Below are 16,393 nucleotides of genomic sequence, written 5' to 3'. Positions count from 1 at the left end.
AGCAGAGCACTTTGCGCCAGGACGTGATGGTTCAAATCCAGAGAAAATGGAAATGCCCTCTGATGTATTGCCTGGTATCGTCTAAGACTCTACACAGTAGTGTACAGGTTGGAGCGGATTCATGTTGACAAAAGTGCGCTTTAGCTCATGGCCACGGAACGCTTTCGGCGGCAGCACTAATTTTAGGCGCATTCAAGACCAAATTTCGATCCGCCGCCACCGGGCACCTTTCAGGCTAGCACCTGCAGCGCTTGGCAAAATGCCACCCTCTCCAGGCTCATTCCGGCGAATCGGGGGGCTTCTTGAATGAAAGAAGCACCGAGATCCCCTGCCCCGAGACCACCATCGCGGGTCGTTTGGTCTGCAGGGGCCGTGTGCTTTCCCCGGAGATGACAAGCCAGAACTCCAGGAGTCCAGGTTGTGAGCTGGAGTGCTGCGGCTGACCCGGGTGTTTGCGGGGGTTTTGGCTCAGCGTGGAGAGCATTCTTTTTAAAACTCGCGTCGATCCCTCCCCCGTTTCGTGAAGGGGACGCCCGACAGTCTCGATCGCTCCATGGTGCGACCAGTGTCCGGCGCGCCACAGTCATTCGTTTGAACCACCGCATCAGTTCCAAGATGCATCGTCTCTCGCTTCAGTCACTCATTGCCATCTCGGCCCTGGTCCGGGGCATCGCTGCCGGCGTTGTGGACGCGAACCACCACGGCTCTGAATCTGATGCCCTGACCCTGACCAAGCCTCCCAAGGTTGTCACGGTTGTGGTGAGCAAGACGCTCACGACTTGCCCGAGCCCTAGCCCGCCTCCGCCGTGCTCCGATGTTACCGAGTCTGGGTCGGTCTCGACCAGCTTGACCGGGCCCTCGTCCATCGCCAAGACATTGTCCTCCTGGGGTTCCTTCGTCAGCACCGAGAGCTCATCCGAAACAAGCGGCCCTTCCGGCACACACACCTCTTCTGGTGTCAGCCTGTCCGGCACGACGACCAGGTCGAGCGTCGGCCCGTCGTCGAGCACCAGTAGTTCGGGCAGTTCTGCCTCCGTCTCTTCCGGTTCTGCCTCTTCCAGCATCGGCACCTCTTCCGATACAAGCCTGTCCAGCACAACGGGTGTGTCGAGCGCTAGTGTGTCCTCTAGTGCCACCGCCTCGAACACGTCTGCCTCCGCCTCTTCTGGGACGGCCACCTCTTCCGGCGTCAGCCAGACCGGCACAACCACCGAATCGAGCGCCAGTGGCTCGTCGACCAGCGAGACGGAAACTTCTACGTCGGCGTCTTCTACGGTCTCTCCTCCTGTCTCTTCTTCCACCGACCTGTCGAGCACGGATTCGTCCAGCACCACTACGCCCAGCACCAGCAGCTCCAGTGTGAGCGAGTCAAGCATAACCTCGAGCGCGACGCCGAGCACGGATTTGTCCAGCACGGCTTCGGCCAGCTCCAGCACCGGCAGCTCTAGCACTAGCGAGTCCAGCACGACTTTGAGCACGACTTTGAGCACGACTTTGAGCACGACCTCGAGCACGACCTCGAGCACGACGTCGTTCAGCTCCAGCTCCAGCTCATCCAGCACCTCCACCACCAGCTCGACCAGCACCTCAAGCAGCAGCATTGCGGCTCCGGAATGCACCGACTTCTGGCTCGAGAAGATCCAGCACCAGGGCGTTGCCCCCTTTGCTGGCTCGGGCTACAAGGTGTTCCGCAACGTCAAGGACTACGGCGCCAAGGGCGATGGCGTGACCGACGACACCGAGGCGATCAACCGGGCCATCAGCGAGGGCAGCCGCTGCGGCCCGGGCTGCACCGGCAGCACCAAGACGCCAGGCCTCGTCTACTTCCCGCCGGGCACCTACATGGTCTCGGCTCCCATCATTGACTTTTACTACACGGACCTGATCGGCAACCCCGGGTGCATGCCAGTGCTCAAGGCAACAGCCAGCTTTACCGAGCGCTGGCTCTTGGACACGAACCCGTACGGCCTCAATGGGAAGGCCTGGGGCGCCACTAACGTCTTCTGGCGCAAGGTTGCCAACTTCGTCATCGACATCACCAATGTCCCTGCAAGCCAGCTCATTGCGGGCGTCCACTGGCCTAGCTCGCAGTCGACGTCGCTGACCAACATCGTCTTCAAGTCGTCCGAGGCCCCCGGCAACCAACATCAGGGCCTGTTCATCGAAGAGGGCTCCGGCGGCTACGTCGGCGATCTGGTCTTCTACGGCGGTGCCCAGGCCATGTCCATCGGCAACCAGCAGTTCACCTTCCGCAACATCACGGTCCACAACGCCCACACGGCCATCCAACAGCTGTGGTCCTGGGGTTGGACCTACAAGGGCGTCAGCATCAACAACTGCGAGGTCGGCTTCGACTTCACGGCTGCCGGCGACGGTGGCCTCAATGTTGGCTCCATCACCATCCTTGACAGCGAGGTCAGGAACACCAAGGTCGGCATTACCTACGGCAGCGCCGGCGCATCGAGTCCTCCGGTGGCCAACAACTTCGTCTTCGAGAACCTGCGCTTGGAGAACGTGCCGACGGCTATCCAGAACCCATCCGGCACCGTGCTCGCCGGGTCCTCCGGGCAGACCGTGATCGAAGCCTGGGGCCGCGGCCACGAGTACACCTCCTCGTCCGGCCCGACCTTCTTTGAGGGTCCCATCCAGCCCAACACGCGCCCGGCCTCGCTCGTCGCCGGCACCGCCTTCTACGAGCGGTCCAAGCCGCAATACGAGAACCTGCCCGTGTCGGAATTCGTCAGCGCGCGCTCTGCCGGCGCCAAGGGCGACGCCACCACCGACGACACGGACGCGCTGAACGCCCTCTTCGCCTCGGCCGCCGCCGCCAACAAGGTCGTCTTCCTCGACGCCGGTATGTACCTCGTCACCAAGACGATCCACATCCCGCCGGGATCCCGCATCTTCGGCGAGCAATTCCCCGTCATCCTCTCGTCCGGCGCCTTCTTCGCCTCGGCCTCGTCCCCGCAGCCCGTCGTCCAGGTCGGCACCCCAGGCTCGACCGGCCGCATCGAGTGGTCCAACACCATCATCTCGACGCGCGGCGCCCAGCCGGGCGCCATCCTGCTGCAGTACAACCTCGCCTCGCCCACGGCGCACCCCTCGGGCCTCTGGGACGTGCACACCCGCGTGGGCGGCTTCGCCGGCTCCGACCTGCAGCTCGCGCAGTGCGCCAAGACGCCCGACGTCGTCGTCACGCCCGACAACCTCGCCACCGAGTGCGTCGCCGCGTTTATGTCGATGCACATCACCGCCTCGGCGGCGTCGCTGTACATGGAGAACTGCTGGCTGTGGGTTGCTGATCATGACATTGAGGAGGGCGCCGACAACCAGCAAATCACCGTCTACGCGGGCCGGGGCCTGCTTGTCGACGGCAGCCCTGGCCCGCTGTGGCTGGTCGGGACGAGCGTTGAGCACCACCAGCTGTACGAGTACCAGTTTGTCGGCGCGGCCGATGTCTTCATGGGCCAGATTCAGACCGAGACCGCCTACTACCAGCCGAATCCCGACGCCACGCTCCCCTTCGCGTCTCTCCCCGAGTATTCGGACCCCGTGTTCGCCGCCGGCGAGAGCGGATGGGGGTTGAGGGTGGTCGATAGTAAGGGGCTGCTGGTGTATGGCGCGGGGCTGTACAGCTTCTTTGACAATTACGATGTCAACTGCAGCCAGATCGGGCAGGGCGCGCGATGCCAGAAGAGGACGTTTAGTGTCGAGGGAGAGAGCGAGGTCAGGGTGTATAACCTGAATACCGTCGGCACCAATAAGATGATTACCGTGGACGGGGTGGACGTGGCGAATTACGAGGACAACATTGACGGGTTTGTGCACTCGATTTCGCTGTTTGGGACCGTTGCCGAGTAGCACTTGACTCGGACGGTTTCCATGTCTCGTTTATTCCCTTCAGCGGTGGGAGGCCATTTTTGATGATGTTAAGCGGCTTGGGAAGACGTTGACGACGGCATCCCTGGATCGGACGAGGTGACGATATCTTGGATAATCGGGCTGGGGTGCCACCCGGATGTAATGGATGATCTGGTTTCTTTCTTTGCATACTAGTCCCTTATCAGATGTGTCAGTCCTTCAGTCAAGCTCCGACCCGACCTAAAGCAGCGGGATAAAAACTTGAGCTATAATTTCAAAGCACACGTATATATGCTCTAGGCGGCTGACGATGTCTCCCGAGTTGCCTACTAAGCCTGTGAAACCTCTGAGCAGTGTAATAGTCGGGATAGTAGCGTTGGCTTCATGTTATGAGAGCTGCCGGGGTGGCTGGAGAGCTTGGTGGCGGTATGGTTGTGGACGAAAACATGAGTGTAGGTTCCAGTTGAAGTCCCTGATGTTTGTCGACGGTCTTCCAAGTTGCACCATAGAATGGTTGCAAAACTTCCATATTAAACCTCACGCCTGCAAGTACGGAGGTTCCTACCAAAAGTCTTGCTTCACCGCCTTAAAATCACAGTGGTTCTGCTTGGCAGAGAACTCTCCTATGGCCAGTAAACTAAATAGGCGGTGTGGTAACTTTTGATAGGGACATCCGTACATGCCTGCCCGATCACTCAGCACCCCACAAACAACGTCCCAGCTCCCGTTCCTCAACGCAGCAAAGAGGTCAATGGCTCGAGCAATGGGGCTTTGTGACGCAAACCCCAGAGCCGGTGCCTTGGGTTCAATTGATCCATCCTACGTATAGTTCAGCTCTGGGAGGGTATCCCGGGCGTACTAAGACGCTAGATCTACCTTCGGGGAGACATCTGTTCGATTCAGAGTAAAATCACGCCGGTGTTGTCATAGCCGACCACCTCCTTCACTAGATTCGACCGGCGAGGGCAGTTGGTTGGTGAGCTCTGGCCTTTGGCAACCCAACTTCAACTCCGAATCCTCATCGCCACAGACTTAGAAGACGAGGCCCTTGGCCGAGACTGACAGCTTCTAAAAGCAAAGAACTAGGAGCTGACAAACAGACAGCTTGAGCTTTCCCTTAACTACTCCGTGTCTCAAGTCACAGTACGAGACTAGAACAATCTTCAACCGCAAAAGTGGTAGACATTTCTCCTCTCCAAGATAGGTAGCTGGCTACTAAATACCCCAATCCTTTCAACAAATAATCCTCCAGGCCCGTAGCTTTGCCTTACAACTTAACGCCAGTGACTTCAAACGTCTGCACCGTATTCTTCTCAAAGTACGACCAAAACCTCGACCCACTGATGCTGGTATCGCTCGTAAACTGCGCATACCGATCGCCAGACCCGATATGCGTCCTCCACCGCGGCACCCTGACCCCCTCCGCCGGCCGCTGCGAGAAGCCCGACAGATCAAAGTTGATATACTGCGGCGCATCCCAGTTGACCGCGACAATGACCAACTTGCCCGCACCGCTCGCATCATACGCCGCAACGACATTATCCCTTCCGCCATCCAGAATACGCATCCCCGGGCGAATATGCCTCGCAAACTGCGCCAGGACAAAATATTTTTGGGTCGCGACGCCAAGCCGGTTGGCGTCATTATCGGCGTCAATGAGCCCCCATCCGCCGCCGTCGAGGACCTGCCAGTACACCCATGCCGTCGGCCGCAGCTGGCGCATGTCCTGGAGCAAGTAGCGCGCCAAATTCTCGCCCGAGCCGACGCCGTCGCCGTATTCGCTCTGCCAGAGCGGCTTCCCCGCCGAGCGGGCGGCATCGCGGAGCCCCGCGCGGTTGCCGCTGCCGTACTGGTAGCCGTGGACGTGGATGCGGGCGATATTACTCAGGGCGGTGCTGCCGATGGCGCGGAGGGTGGCCAGGGCTTGGTCGTAGAGGGATTCGTCTGAGGCCGAGATGACGGTGGCGAGGCCGCGGCGGGAGAGGTGCGCGGAGAGGTGGTTGACGATGGTGGACTGGGTGGCCACGTCGATGTGGCACCCCTCCTGCGTGCCATCGGCCTTCCACCAGTTGGCGGACGGTTCGTTGAAGGGGTCGACTGTTTCGAAGCGGATGCCGAAACGGGTCTGGAATTCCTGGGCGACGGTCGCCATGTAGACGGCGTGCTGCTCCAGGTTCCAGGATTGGATGTTCTCGCTCCCGTCGCTGGCGCCCGACGGGTTGTGGTTCTTGCACATCCACCACATGGGCGAGTTGGAGAAGAGCTCGGTCCGGTTGGCGCCGCGGGCCACGGCCTTTTGCAGCGCCGCGCGCTGGTTGGCGTCGACGGACCAGTCCCAGCTGGACGAGGACGCGTCGGCGCTGTTCCAGTCTAGCCAGAACCCTTCGATCTGGCGAGACCGCTTGATGTTCTTGGACTCGACCATGCGCTCGCTTCCGATAGCTTTCCAGCTCGAGGCCCCTGCGTTGTACCGTACAATGTTGAAGCCAAGGCCGGGGAGGGTCTGTGAGTTCACAGTAGTCGACTTGAGGGTGAAGAAGGCGTCGGCGAGGTCATCGCGGTGGCCGAACTGCTTGGCCCACCATGCCAGAGACGTACCCCATCCCTCCCATGTACCCCAGTTCGATTTGGCGTTGATGGCTGTCGTGATATCGGCTCTGGCAAGCGGAGTAGCCGCGAGCACCCAGGCGAGTCCAAGTAAAGGGGAGTGGACCATCCTGAACGTGGAATTGTGAGTCGTGAATCCCAAGCCCGTGTGGTCGTGAAGTCTATATGACACCTGGGGTTGGCGGATTCCACGGCTCTTAAGTACTACAGTAGTAAGCCCGGTTAGTCTTGGAACAATATCTTAGGTACGAGACATGGATGCCAGATTAATTAGTGCGGATGGGACGGCAATCAGGAGAAACATGGATTCCGGTAACGGACGATCCTGGGATTTCGGCATCCAGATCTTCCACCTTCCCGTTCGAGAGGCCGTGTCGGTGGCGGGGGCTGATCTCGGAGATTCATTACCGCGACCGAGACCCTGAGGTGCTTTTAACCCTCAGAAGCCCCAGAAAGGAAACATAACAGCACAAAAAGGAGCAGCCAAAGCACCAATCAGGGAATCTGCATCCTGACACTCCGGACGGATGTCAATGCTCCGGGGTTGGCGCTCGGCCCGTGAGCCAGCGAACCCGAGGCCGTGCGCAATACCCCCCGACAATACCCATCTTCGTCTGCCGTGTAGAGCGATGATGTGTTAAGCGCGCCAATGTGTTTATTGACATGCTTCCATTTCCTGCGCATACGTCCCTCGAACCCGTTATTCCTGTTCCGGTTCACCCGACTGTACAGGTGCTACTTCATAGGGCATCGCAATCACGGATTGTAACCCTTCATCTCCTTCAACCTCATCAGGACAACCTGGTTCATGGTCATCAACCCCGTGGCCAGGTCCTCCTGCCACTCAGCCAGATGCTCATGGGCACGCAGCAGGTTGTCGTATGTTCATCTTAGCATACCGGCTCTCCCACGCTCTTATCTTGTTGTCCCGTAAGAGACTGGCGGGATCGGCCAAGGTGGCGTTCGAAGCCATGACTGGCGTCGGGCTGGCAGCAACGGCGCCGGCTGCGAGAGCGGCCACATAGCTTGGGTGAAGCGGCGCCGGCGCCTGCACTGGCAGATCTGGTAAGCGCGTTACCGGCTGAAAGGGGGCCGGAATCCGGGGGACGGGAATGTGTGTTTCTCGAGCAGAGACCGTGGTATGCGCTGACTGCTGTTGTGTCGGCGTTGGAGACCGGAAGGTGCATATCGAACCCTGTCGGCTGTACCAGCAGTTGGCGCAGCCGCCTCCCGTGATCTCGACCACTTCCGGGTCGCGGACAACCACGCAGGCCTTCCTGTACACGCCAATCCGGCCGGCGCATTTCGCGCAGGCCTCATGTTCTGGGACCCCGTCGCCCACGGCTTGCATGAGGAACGAGATTTGGTTCTGCGGCTTCTTGATGGTAAAGCGGGATGCCACGACGGGAATCCGCTTGACGGGCAGTGCAGCGACGTAGGTAAAGAGATGTCCTGGGCGGTTGGGCTGAGGCAGCAGCGGGTTCATTCGCTTGAATAACTGAAGAGCGGCTGCGACAAGTTGAACGTCAGAGTTTGGCAGGGGGTGCGCTTTGGACTCACTCTCCGTATATTGCCCTGCAGAGGCGGCGGCGGTGGCTCCAGTTGAGACTGGCCCTTTGAAGTAGGCTGAGAACGACTAGTCCACGTGGGTTCCATTGGCAGGGATGTCGTCATCGTCGCTGCTGTCGTTGTCCTGATCGTCATCGTCGGTGTCGCTGTCGGATGTCTGCGACTGGATGCTGGTCGGACCCATTCGAGTTATCTTGTGTGGATGGCCACCATCGCCATTTTCTAACTCGGCCTTCCGTTTGGCGCTTCTCGAGCTGCGATCCGACACCAGATCCTAGTTCCACGCTGAATCAGTGGTGGGCTTCGCTGTCTCAAACTCAGCCACCGGTACGGCGTCATTGACGTCTTGGACAGACTCGTCGTCGATCCAGTTCGCCAGTTCTGCATCGGACTCAGACTCGGATGGTAGCCGTGGTATTGTCTTCTGATTTCAATCTTGAAGATGACGCAACAAGTCAAGAAGATTAATAGTTGAAAAACACCCACGGAGGGATGGGGAGTTTCTCATCGTCGCTTGGGACTTTCCTACATCAATATTATGAATGGCCGTCATGTGAAAGATTGGGTAGAGATATGTAGTGTCCACCACCTCAAATTGGTATGCACGTTGGTAAGGGGGGACGCCAAAATAGGTACATAGTTCGATTTCGCGAACGTGGCAGGGGGAGTGACTCACTTTTGGCCCCCGAGCTCCCGTGATTTATATTTTTACCTTAATCTGGTTGGTTTCTCGTGCTCCTGAAGAACCCTGTTCAACCTCTCGACTGGAGCAACTGCGGGTTCCGAGGCCTGGAATCGTCGACGCTCTTCAATTTCTGCCTAGGTACCTACCCTTAGTTATTGGCGCGCTTGATATCGCTTGCTGGACAGTGAGCATTTCGTCTCTGGCGGCTTGCCTTCCAGTCCATGCAACCCGAAATCCTTCCAGTCCGGGGAGATGCCGCGGCTCAGCGAAATCAGCTACTCTCACGCGGCGACCGTTGGCGCCATTAGCGCTTACTTTAACTTTCTCGCCGTCATGTACCTGGACGAGGCCGACATTCTTCGACCACCCGAGGGCGGCTGGCCCGAGATGACACCTGGTCGTCTCCAGAGCTTCGGCAAGACCGACAAAGTCAACATGCTGTTGCGCCAAATCCCCTACCTCCGTCACGACACCTACGGAGTGAAAAGCGAGGCCGAAGTTGGTTCCCGTGATGTGCGGTTCTGGAACTGGATGGAGGTGTTTCGTAATCTTGACCGCCGCCCTTGGCTAGACGACAAGGAAGAACTGGAGGAATGCAAGATCATGACGGAGCCCCTTGACGAACACGGGGAACCTGGGCTCGCACCGCCGCACGCCGTCGGCCTCATTTGCACGCCGTCGGCCAGGGATGAAAGCCGGTGGATACTCGACACGGAGCTTGGTGTCATCTACTGGCTTGCGTGCCCCGACAGCATCAGATACGAACCGACCCGGGAACCCATCCTCTACGATGCCTTTGACTATTATGCTCCCGAGGGCGAGGCGGAATGGCGCAGCGAGCCCGCCTGGGCCGTGGTCAACTTTTTCGAGCTCCTCAAGGACCAGTTCCGGCTGCTGTGTACTTGGTGCCGGTCAGCCCTACGGTTCTGCTCAACATGGACGAGGTCCCAACCGAGGTTCAAGAGGCTCAGCCAATCTATCGCGAGCATAGCTGGCCAGACCTGGCCCGCTATCGCAAGGACACGTGCTTGAGGGCGGTCCGGGAGAGGCTGGAGGAACGGTACGGCGAGGACTGCGAGCTGCTGGGGCTGTGATATGGCCCTGTCTTGGCAGTTGGCTTGGCTGTTGGTTGTATTGCACACTTGTGCTCCGCATGTAAGGTAGTGCTCGAGTCACTCCAGCCGCCAAAGGGCGGCTAGTCGGAATGGCGTTCTCAGAGCCCGACGTGTAGCCGAACTCCCACCACCCAGCAACAGTTGTCTTGACCCACCAGCAGAGGTACAAGTACCACGCTCACGATCAAACCAGGGGCGACTGTAACAATATTCCGTCAACCGCGCTTTTTCCACCGCAGACCCACCGTGGGACTGATTTATCAGTCCCGTAGTGGAGTCTTAGCTTAAAGCACCGGCCTCTTCTAATTACCCTCCTTCCTTCAAGACCCTCCTCTCCCTTACCTTGGAAAGTCTGTCAAAATGGAGCAACTACGAGCTGAACTACAGCGCATCAAACAGGAGTTCAAGAATCTTAAAGTCTTAGCTACCTCGTTCTTCAACTCCACACATACTCAGCAAAATAGTCGACGACGTCTCCACGCACACCTGGAACCTGGAGTTTCAGGCACGAAAACCTCGAGCTCTCTTTCCTCAACGCTTTCTCTCAGTTTGAGAGGAAGTTAGAAGACTTCGGCCGGAAGATCACCACCATCGCTACTTCCGCCCCTCCTTCTACCAATTCTCCTTCCACAGCCGCCCTTTCCGGCTCTCATTCCGGGTCCCCCTCGAGTTCTCCTTCTACCAACGCTCCTTCCGCAACCGCTCCTTCCGGCTCTGCTTCTTCCGGCTCTCCTTCCGCCGGCTCTCCTTCCGGCTCCTCTTCTAGCTCTCCTTCCGGCTCTCCCTTCGACTCTCGGATGACGGCCGCTAGCGCTGACGCTACCTTGCCCTCCGAAACTCCGACCAACGGCCAGCCCTCTCTCGTTGACGATGCGTCTCCTTGTACCCTGCCTTCGAGTGACGACGCAGCTCTTGCCTGCAAGACAGTTCCCAGTCCCAACAGCGGTCCTCCTCTTACCACCTCCTCTCTAAGCACTGGCTGTAACGGGCTGGGCCCGGTGCGAGCCTCGGCGACTCTCGGCCAATACCAAGACCCCTGATGAGGCTATTCCCACTCGCCCCACAGCACACCGAACCTTCTAGCAACGCGCTCAGACCAGCGCGCCTACGAGGATAAGTATACTTGCGAGCTACCAGAGTCTGTCGTCTCTCCTTTTCTTCTCCAAGTTCAGTGTACTCGTAGAGTCGTCATCAGCTAGTTGCAATATACTGCCTGAGACCGTTACATGGCTCTTCTGGTGCCAATTCGGCTTCTGTTAGTGTTGGAATATCTACGCCAGAGTGAGGTCCTCGCAGGAGGACCCGGGTGAGGGCAGGTTTATTACAGGGGTAGTAGTCACGTGGTCTAGGACCTCGAGGACCACTACTGCGGCTGCAAGATTCGCGCCCCGTTATTCAGAAAAGAATAAGAGCATCCAACTGAACCACCACTTTAGCACGTCCCTCTCAAGGAGAGGGTATTTGCCCTGTGTTTCTAATGTATCGCGATACCTGGTATTTCCTACACTGATCAGTGGTTAATTATACCACTACGAAACAGCCCGCCACAGATCAGCAAGGTTAACAGAAGAGACGGAATTGTAGGAGAGGTTCTACCAAAGTAGTGACTTCTTCAACAAAACCGTGCTAAGGAGCCTTCTCGAGACCTTCACTTGGGCTTAGAACAAAGTGAAGGACTACGAGGACCTCAATCCTATGGTACGGACTCAGAACGCGCCGTAGGAACGTCCATCACGCAACCCCGCGCTCGCCAAGATCCTCGCGAGCCGCAACCATCAACTACAACCCCTTCTTTTCCCATCGATTTTCGCGCTGCGCGCACTGTTTTTCATCAATCCGACCAACGCATTCGATTGCGCCACTCTTTTTGATCATTTTCCATCCACTCTCGTCAAAATCCACCGATTTTTCGTCAATCTACCCATTCTTGACCTTTCCAACCGTCGGACAGAGTCGTGATACCTTCATTTTTCGAACATTTGCTTTTTCAATTCATTGTCCCCAGCATCTTCAGCGCCGCGCGCAACCGTCAGCCCCGTTTTGTTCATCAATTTTACCATCGCGCAAACACCGAGACCTCACACGACCCTGCGTCTTCGACTTTCATTTACTTTCCATCGAACGCGCGATCACAACCTTCATTCCGCATCATTCTTCCAACTGCGCGCCCCTTTTCCATCGGCCTCAGCGCACACCCCAATTCACCTGACAAACCTACACGCCTTTGAAGCCGCGGCCTGGGAGAAACGCACGCGGCGAGGCGGGGTAATACCAATCACCGAGGTTACTATTCCGAGGAGGTGACAATGGATCAGACGGCATCGCCGCAAACGGAACGGCTTCCAAGCTCGCCAACGCCAGAGATCAGCCAAACCAGAGGAAATCCGGCTACCCTACCGATTCCCCAGCGGTTTCACGCCTCCGTGGATCCCTCCACATGGGGAAATATCGCGGCCATCGATGAGATCATGGAGCCCACGCCCCACCAGATGAACTCACACATCTACTTTCTCACCGAAGACTGGGGCGCCATGAACCTCATGGGACGAGAACTCTGGCACGCGTTCAAGGACGAGTTCGACGAATGGACACTCCGGCCCGGATCACTGTACTTGTCCATAGCGTATTTCCTGTCGGCTTGAATAGATTGAGATAGTGCCTACAGGACTTTAGAGAGGAGTATCTCCCCCAGTTTCCGCTCCTTCATCCTGACCTCACGACTACCGCCACTAACGCCTTGCAATTTCCTCTCCTCCTCCTATCCGTTTCTAACGCTCCTTACCTACTCCTTTAGGTCGCCGTAAGCAACGCTCAGAGACACTGTCTTGCCAGCCTCGACAACCAAGCTAGAGGGCGTGGCGTAAGCGGTCGCAACGTAGGTTTCGTCCACCGTAGCGAGCTCGCTAGCTGCGACGGCGTAGTTGCCGGCTGGTGCAACCACGATCCTCTTTTCACCGGGCACCATGTGCGCGGTGATCACTCGCTTGCCCTCCGTGAGAGTGACCTTCTGCTGCGCACTGGCGAGCATCTCGTGGGGCGTGTTCCTGGCAATGGACATCGACCTTGCCGTTGGTGTCGGGCATCTTGTCCGCGGCGAGCACAAAGGACTTCACGTAGGTCTCGGCGTCGGCATTCAAGTCGCCATTGATGTCAATCGTAATGGTGTCATTGGTGTTGAACGTGTGCGGAGACTCAAGGTGGAGTCCTGCCAACACGGTGTAGAGGGACGATTTGACCGGTTCGTTCGTGACCATGGCGGTGACTGCCTGCCACGGGGTGAGGGACACAGTAAAGTAGGGCTTGTCGACCTGCGCGGGGGACTTGAAGGCCAGACCGAGGAACGAGTTGATCGTCACCGGCGTGTTGTCCTCGTTGCGAATCTTGCTGAGGATCAGTCTCCCGTAGTACGGCGAGGAAAATTCTACCTGAACATCGCAAGTGACAGGAGCCATAGTGTTGGTTGAGCAAATGATCAATATGTAAAAAGGCTGGAGCAAACCGACAGAGTGATAGGTCTCTGCAAAGCCTGCGAGCAGATCAAAAGGTAGATTGGTCGAGTGGGAGCTAAAGGATAGAAATATAGTCGGCTTGAAGGTCGTTCTAAGCAAGATTCATAGAAGTGCGTGGTGGTGCAGTTATATAGTCCTGAGATCGAAGAGACTATCTAACTAGCTAGGTAGGAGGGAAGACCTCCTTATATAGTCTTCTAGCTGGACAAATCTCTGTCCAGCGATCTTTAGGTTATTGAGGTATGATTGCTGGCTGACGTAGGCCTAGATCTGAAGGTTTAAGGTAGTTGCGTATTAGAATCTTTAGTTCAAAGCTGTATAGATCTTAGTTACGTAGATCGATCCGCACAGCTAGCCGGTTGAGAGCAAATATGTCCATCGCGCCGATAATCATAGCCGCATCGGTCGCGGTCTTGCCGTGGGAGTGGGTTAGTTACGCACAATGTCAGCTGATCCAATGTAGATCTGAACAACGCAAGAGACAAGCCCCACACTGAAGCCCGAAGATCGACAGACTGCAGCCCAGCCCATGAGCTGACGTGAGAGTTGGTTGGCTGTTTGTAGCGGTACAGTCCCCGGAAGTCTTAGCTCGGGCTTGGCCCCGGTCGGCGTGCAGTGATTATCCATGTTCCGAGTCCGGAGGCCAGTCGTTGTTCCTCGTCTGGATCCAGTCTCCCTGTCGCCATGGCGTACTGTGACGAATCTCAAGCCCCAACTTCTGAAAGGGACTCCTGAAGGTTATAGCTCGACAACGGGGTGAGGTTCGGTGAAGCCAAAGGGTTCACAACAAGCAATGTCCAAAGGTACTGACAATCTTGCACTTGAGTTGCTTACTGAGGAAGCTACAGTGATGCCCGTAGGCCTAAAGATCGTAGACTATATACAGCTTCCTCCCCCAGGTACCTCCGTACCTGCGATCACTGCGATCACCTTCTTGGCGGTGATCCTGGTGAGCCGCTCACCGCGCTCACTTCCTTGGCGGTGATCCCTCTTGCAAGCCCTACCTCAGCTTTCCCCTGGTGTTACGCCTCTTCATTGGCTTCCGTCGTCCCACCAGGCCTCGATATATGGTTGGTTCGTGACACGTACTTAATCGTTGCCCGGATTGCTTTGATGTCTGGCGACCACTCCTTCGGGTCAGATGGTGCTTTCCCTCCTAGATAGAACGAGAGGCACCCTCGTCTTGTCACTGTGCATTGCAGCATGCCTTCTCTCAGAGCTGCCCAGCTCACGCATCGCAACAGAAAATGTTCTACTGTTTCCCTCGCTCGACGGCAGGGACAAAGGTCTGACTCGCCCGCTCCAATCCTGCTCAGGAAGCCGTTCAGCCTCGCCATTCCAGTTCGGAGTTGTGCCAATACACACAAGAAAGGAACGCGTGTACAAGGCAGACCAGACCGGCCCTTTTTTTCGTCTGCGGTAGGGCATCATAACAAACTAATGACTCCAGGCTTTCTCTTCCTCCGGCGGTTGCTCAAATCCGTAAGTCTCTACTGCTGCTAGAAACCTTCACTTATTTCGTCTCAATTGCTGCGACACGGCGAGAGCTGCGTAGCCTGAACAGAGAGATTGGACTAGGACAACGAGCAAGGACTAAGCCAGCCGCAGTGAAGGAGCCTATCTGGAAGCAAGGTAAGGTAACATCACACAACCTCAACCAGCAGGTCCCCCTTTAGCTGCTGAAGGTTGTTGATAACGGTACGGCTGGCGACTAGGGCGGTGGATTCGTCCTAGTTGCAGAGCAATCGATATGGCGTAGTGATTTGTGTGTGGTCGTCGCTAGCAATCTGAGAAGGAGTCATTCTGTGACCCTCTCGGTATTGATTGGGCTGTTGGGCAGCAAATGTTCAGCCGGAACTCGGCTTAATACGCAGCTTGGATGGACTGAAGGAGCATAACAAAATAATAAACCATACCTACCTAACAAGCACGTCCGTGACTGTACAGTTCAGGGTTGTTTTTCTGCTTGATGCTGAGCCTCCCATGCAGGACTTTTTATATGCTTGGCCAGGGTAGAAAAAGAAGTCAATTTTTCGCCCGGGTTCTGCCACTGAGACAATGGGGCGCGACCTCAGGATTTGCAATAAGTGAGCAAAATGTGGGTTCCAGCATGTCGACTTGCAACTGCCCCTTTCCTGAAGAATCTGTCTGGACTGGCCCAACAACGATGATCTGTCAAAGCCGATTCTAGCTCTAGCGAAAGCGGTGATAAGAGATGCGATCCTTTGTAATGTGTACATACAGTACCTTGCACTATAGCGTAAGCATGTCGGTTCCAGGGGTACTCAAACAGAACCAGCCACTTTTGGCTCTCTACTGTGGTCGCGTGCATAAAGAAAACCCCCATGTCAAGTACCTGTGGGGCACAACAGGCTGACGCGTTTTGGCCAATCAGCTGAACACACCCAAACTTTTCCCCTTTACACAGTACTGTGGAACAGCGTCTTCCAAAGCATCTCTTATTTTCGATAACTCACAACAGCACGATGGCACGGCCACAGGGATCCAGCGGTACGAAACAGCTTACTACCGAGGAACGCCAGCGAGTTCGGGTTTTATATTTCGATGCCAGCAAAAGCCAAGCTGAGATCCAGAGTATTACTGGCTATACTAAAGCCCAGATCCGGATCGCTATTCGCGCTCGCGACGCCACTGCTAGGCGGAGTACTGGCCGGCCACGGACGTTAACACCAGAGCAAGAAAACGAGCTTGTTCAGTATGTCGTTTCCAGTAAAAAAGCTCGTCGGATGGGCTTCCTTGAGCTCTCAACAATCATCTTCGCTGGGGTCTTTGGCGTGTGGGTGATCAAGCATGCTCTTTATCCACTGGGCTTCCGCCGACGAGTTGCTCGTAAGAAGCCACCGATAACCGAACGAACCCGGAAACTCCGAGAGACCTGGGCCAAAGAGCATGAACATTGGACCCCTGAGCAGTGGGCAAAGATCCTTTGGACCGACGAGACCTGGGTTACTGGTGGCCCGCATAGGAAGCAGTATGTAACCCGGCGTCAAGGCGAGGAGTGGGATCCTACGTGCATTGTGGAAAAG

The 16,393-nt window shown here is 56.7% G+C and overlaps 7 protein-coding genes across 7 annotated transcripts; 3 read left to right on the top strand and 4 right to left on the bottom strand.

Annotated features, from left to right (window-relative positions):
* The first annotated feature begins 383 nt into the window (after positions 1-383).
* On the top strand, positions 384-4,287 carry N657DRAFT_650889 (glycoside hydrolase family 55 protein). The gene has a single exon (XM_062794052.1). The coding sequence runs from the start codon at positions 616-618 to the stop codon at positions 3,859-3,861; it is 3,246 nt and encodes a 1,081-aa protein (XP_062642575.1). The 5' UTR covers positions 384-615; the 3' UTR covers positions 3,862-4,287.
* Positions 4,288-4,965: 678 nt separating this feature from the next.
* Positions 4,966-6,846, bottom strand: N657DRAFT_650888 (glycoside hydrolase family 30 protein). The gene has a single exon (XM_062794051.1). The coding sequence runs from the start codon at positions 6,575-6,577 to the stop codon at positions 5,129-5,131; it is 1,449 nt and encodes a 482-aa protein (XP_062642574.1). The 5' UTR covers positions 6,578-6,846; the 3' UTR covers positions 4,966-5,128.
* Positions 6,847-7,112: 266 nt separating this feature from the next.
* Positions 7,113-8,056, bottom strand: N657DRAFT_650886 (uncharacterized protein). The gene has a single exon (XM_062794050.1). It carries the CDS (start codon positions 7,952-7,954, stop codon positions 7,325-7,327), a length of 630 nt encoding a protein of 209 aa, XP_062642573.1. The 5' UTR covers positions 7,955-8,056; the 3' UTR covers positions 7,113-7,324.
* Positions 8,057-8,793: 737 nt separating this feature from the next.
* On the top strand, positions 8,794-9,972 carry N657DRAFT_650884 (uncharacterized protein). Its single transcript, XM_062794049.1, has one exon. It carries the CDS (start codon positions 8,975-8,977, stop codon positions 9,752-9,754), a length of 780 nt encoding a protein of 259 aa, XP_062642572.1. The 5' UTR covers positions 8,794-8,974; the 3' UTR covers positions 9,755-9,972.
* Positions 9,973-12,143: 2,171 nt separating this feature from the next.
* On the top strand, positions 12,144-12,479 carry N657DRAFT_684919 (uncharacterized protein; the record flags this gene model as incomplete). Its single annotated transcript, XM_062796733.1, has 1 exon — positions 12,144-12,479. One exon carries the CDS (start codon positions 12,144-12,146, stop codon positions 12,477-12,479), a length of 336 nt encoding a protein of 111 aa, XP_062642571.1.
* On the bottom strand, positions 12,413-13,427 carry N657DRAFT_650883 (uncharacterized protein). The gene has a single exon (XM_062794048.1). The coding sequence runs from the start codon at positions 13,287-13,289 to the stop codon at positions 12,789-12,791; it is 501 nt and encodes a 166-aa protein (XP_062642570.1). The 5' UTR covers positions 13,290-13,427; the 3' UTR covers positions 12,413-12,788.
* Positions 13,428-14,011: 584 nt separating this feature from the next.
* On the bottom strand, positions 14,012-14,707 carry N657DRAFT_556331 (uncharacterized protein; the record flags this gene model as incomplete). The annotated part of the gene is made up of 2 exons (XM_062787941.1): positions 14,012-14,038; positions 14,432-14,707. Coding segments are annotated over 2 exons (303 nt in total), but the record flags the coding sequence as incomplete, so codon positions are not given.
* Between the last annotated feature and the right edge of the window lie 1,686 nt (positions 14,708-16,393).

Source organism: Parathielavia appendiculata (assembly GCF_033297405.1).
Source record: "Parathielavia appendiculata strain CBS 731.68 unplaced genomic scaffold N657scaffold_37, whole genome shotgun sequence".
Taxonomy (NCBI): domain Eukaryota; kingdom Fungi; phylum Ascomycota; class Sordariomycetes; order Sordariales; family Chaetomiaceae; genus Parathielavia; species Parathielavia appendiculata.
The sequence above is the reverse complement of the archived record's forward strand: the minus strand, read 5'-3'. Positions and strand labels throughout refer to the sequence as shown.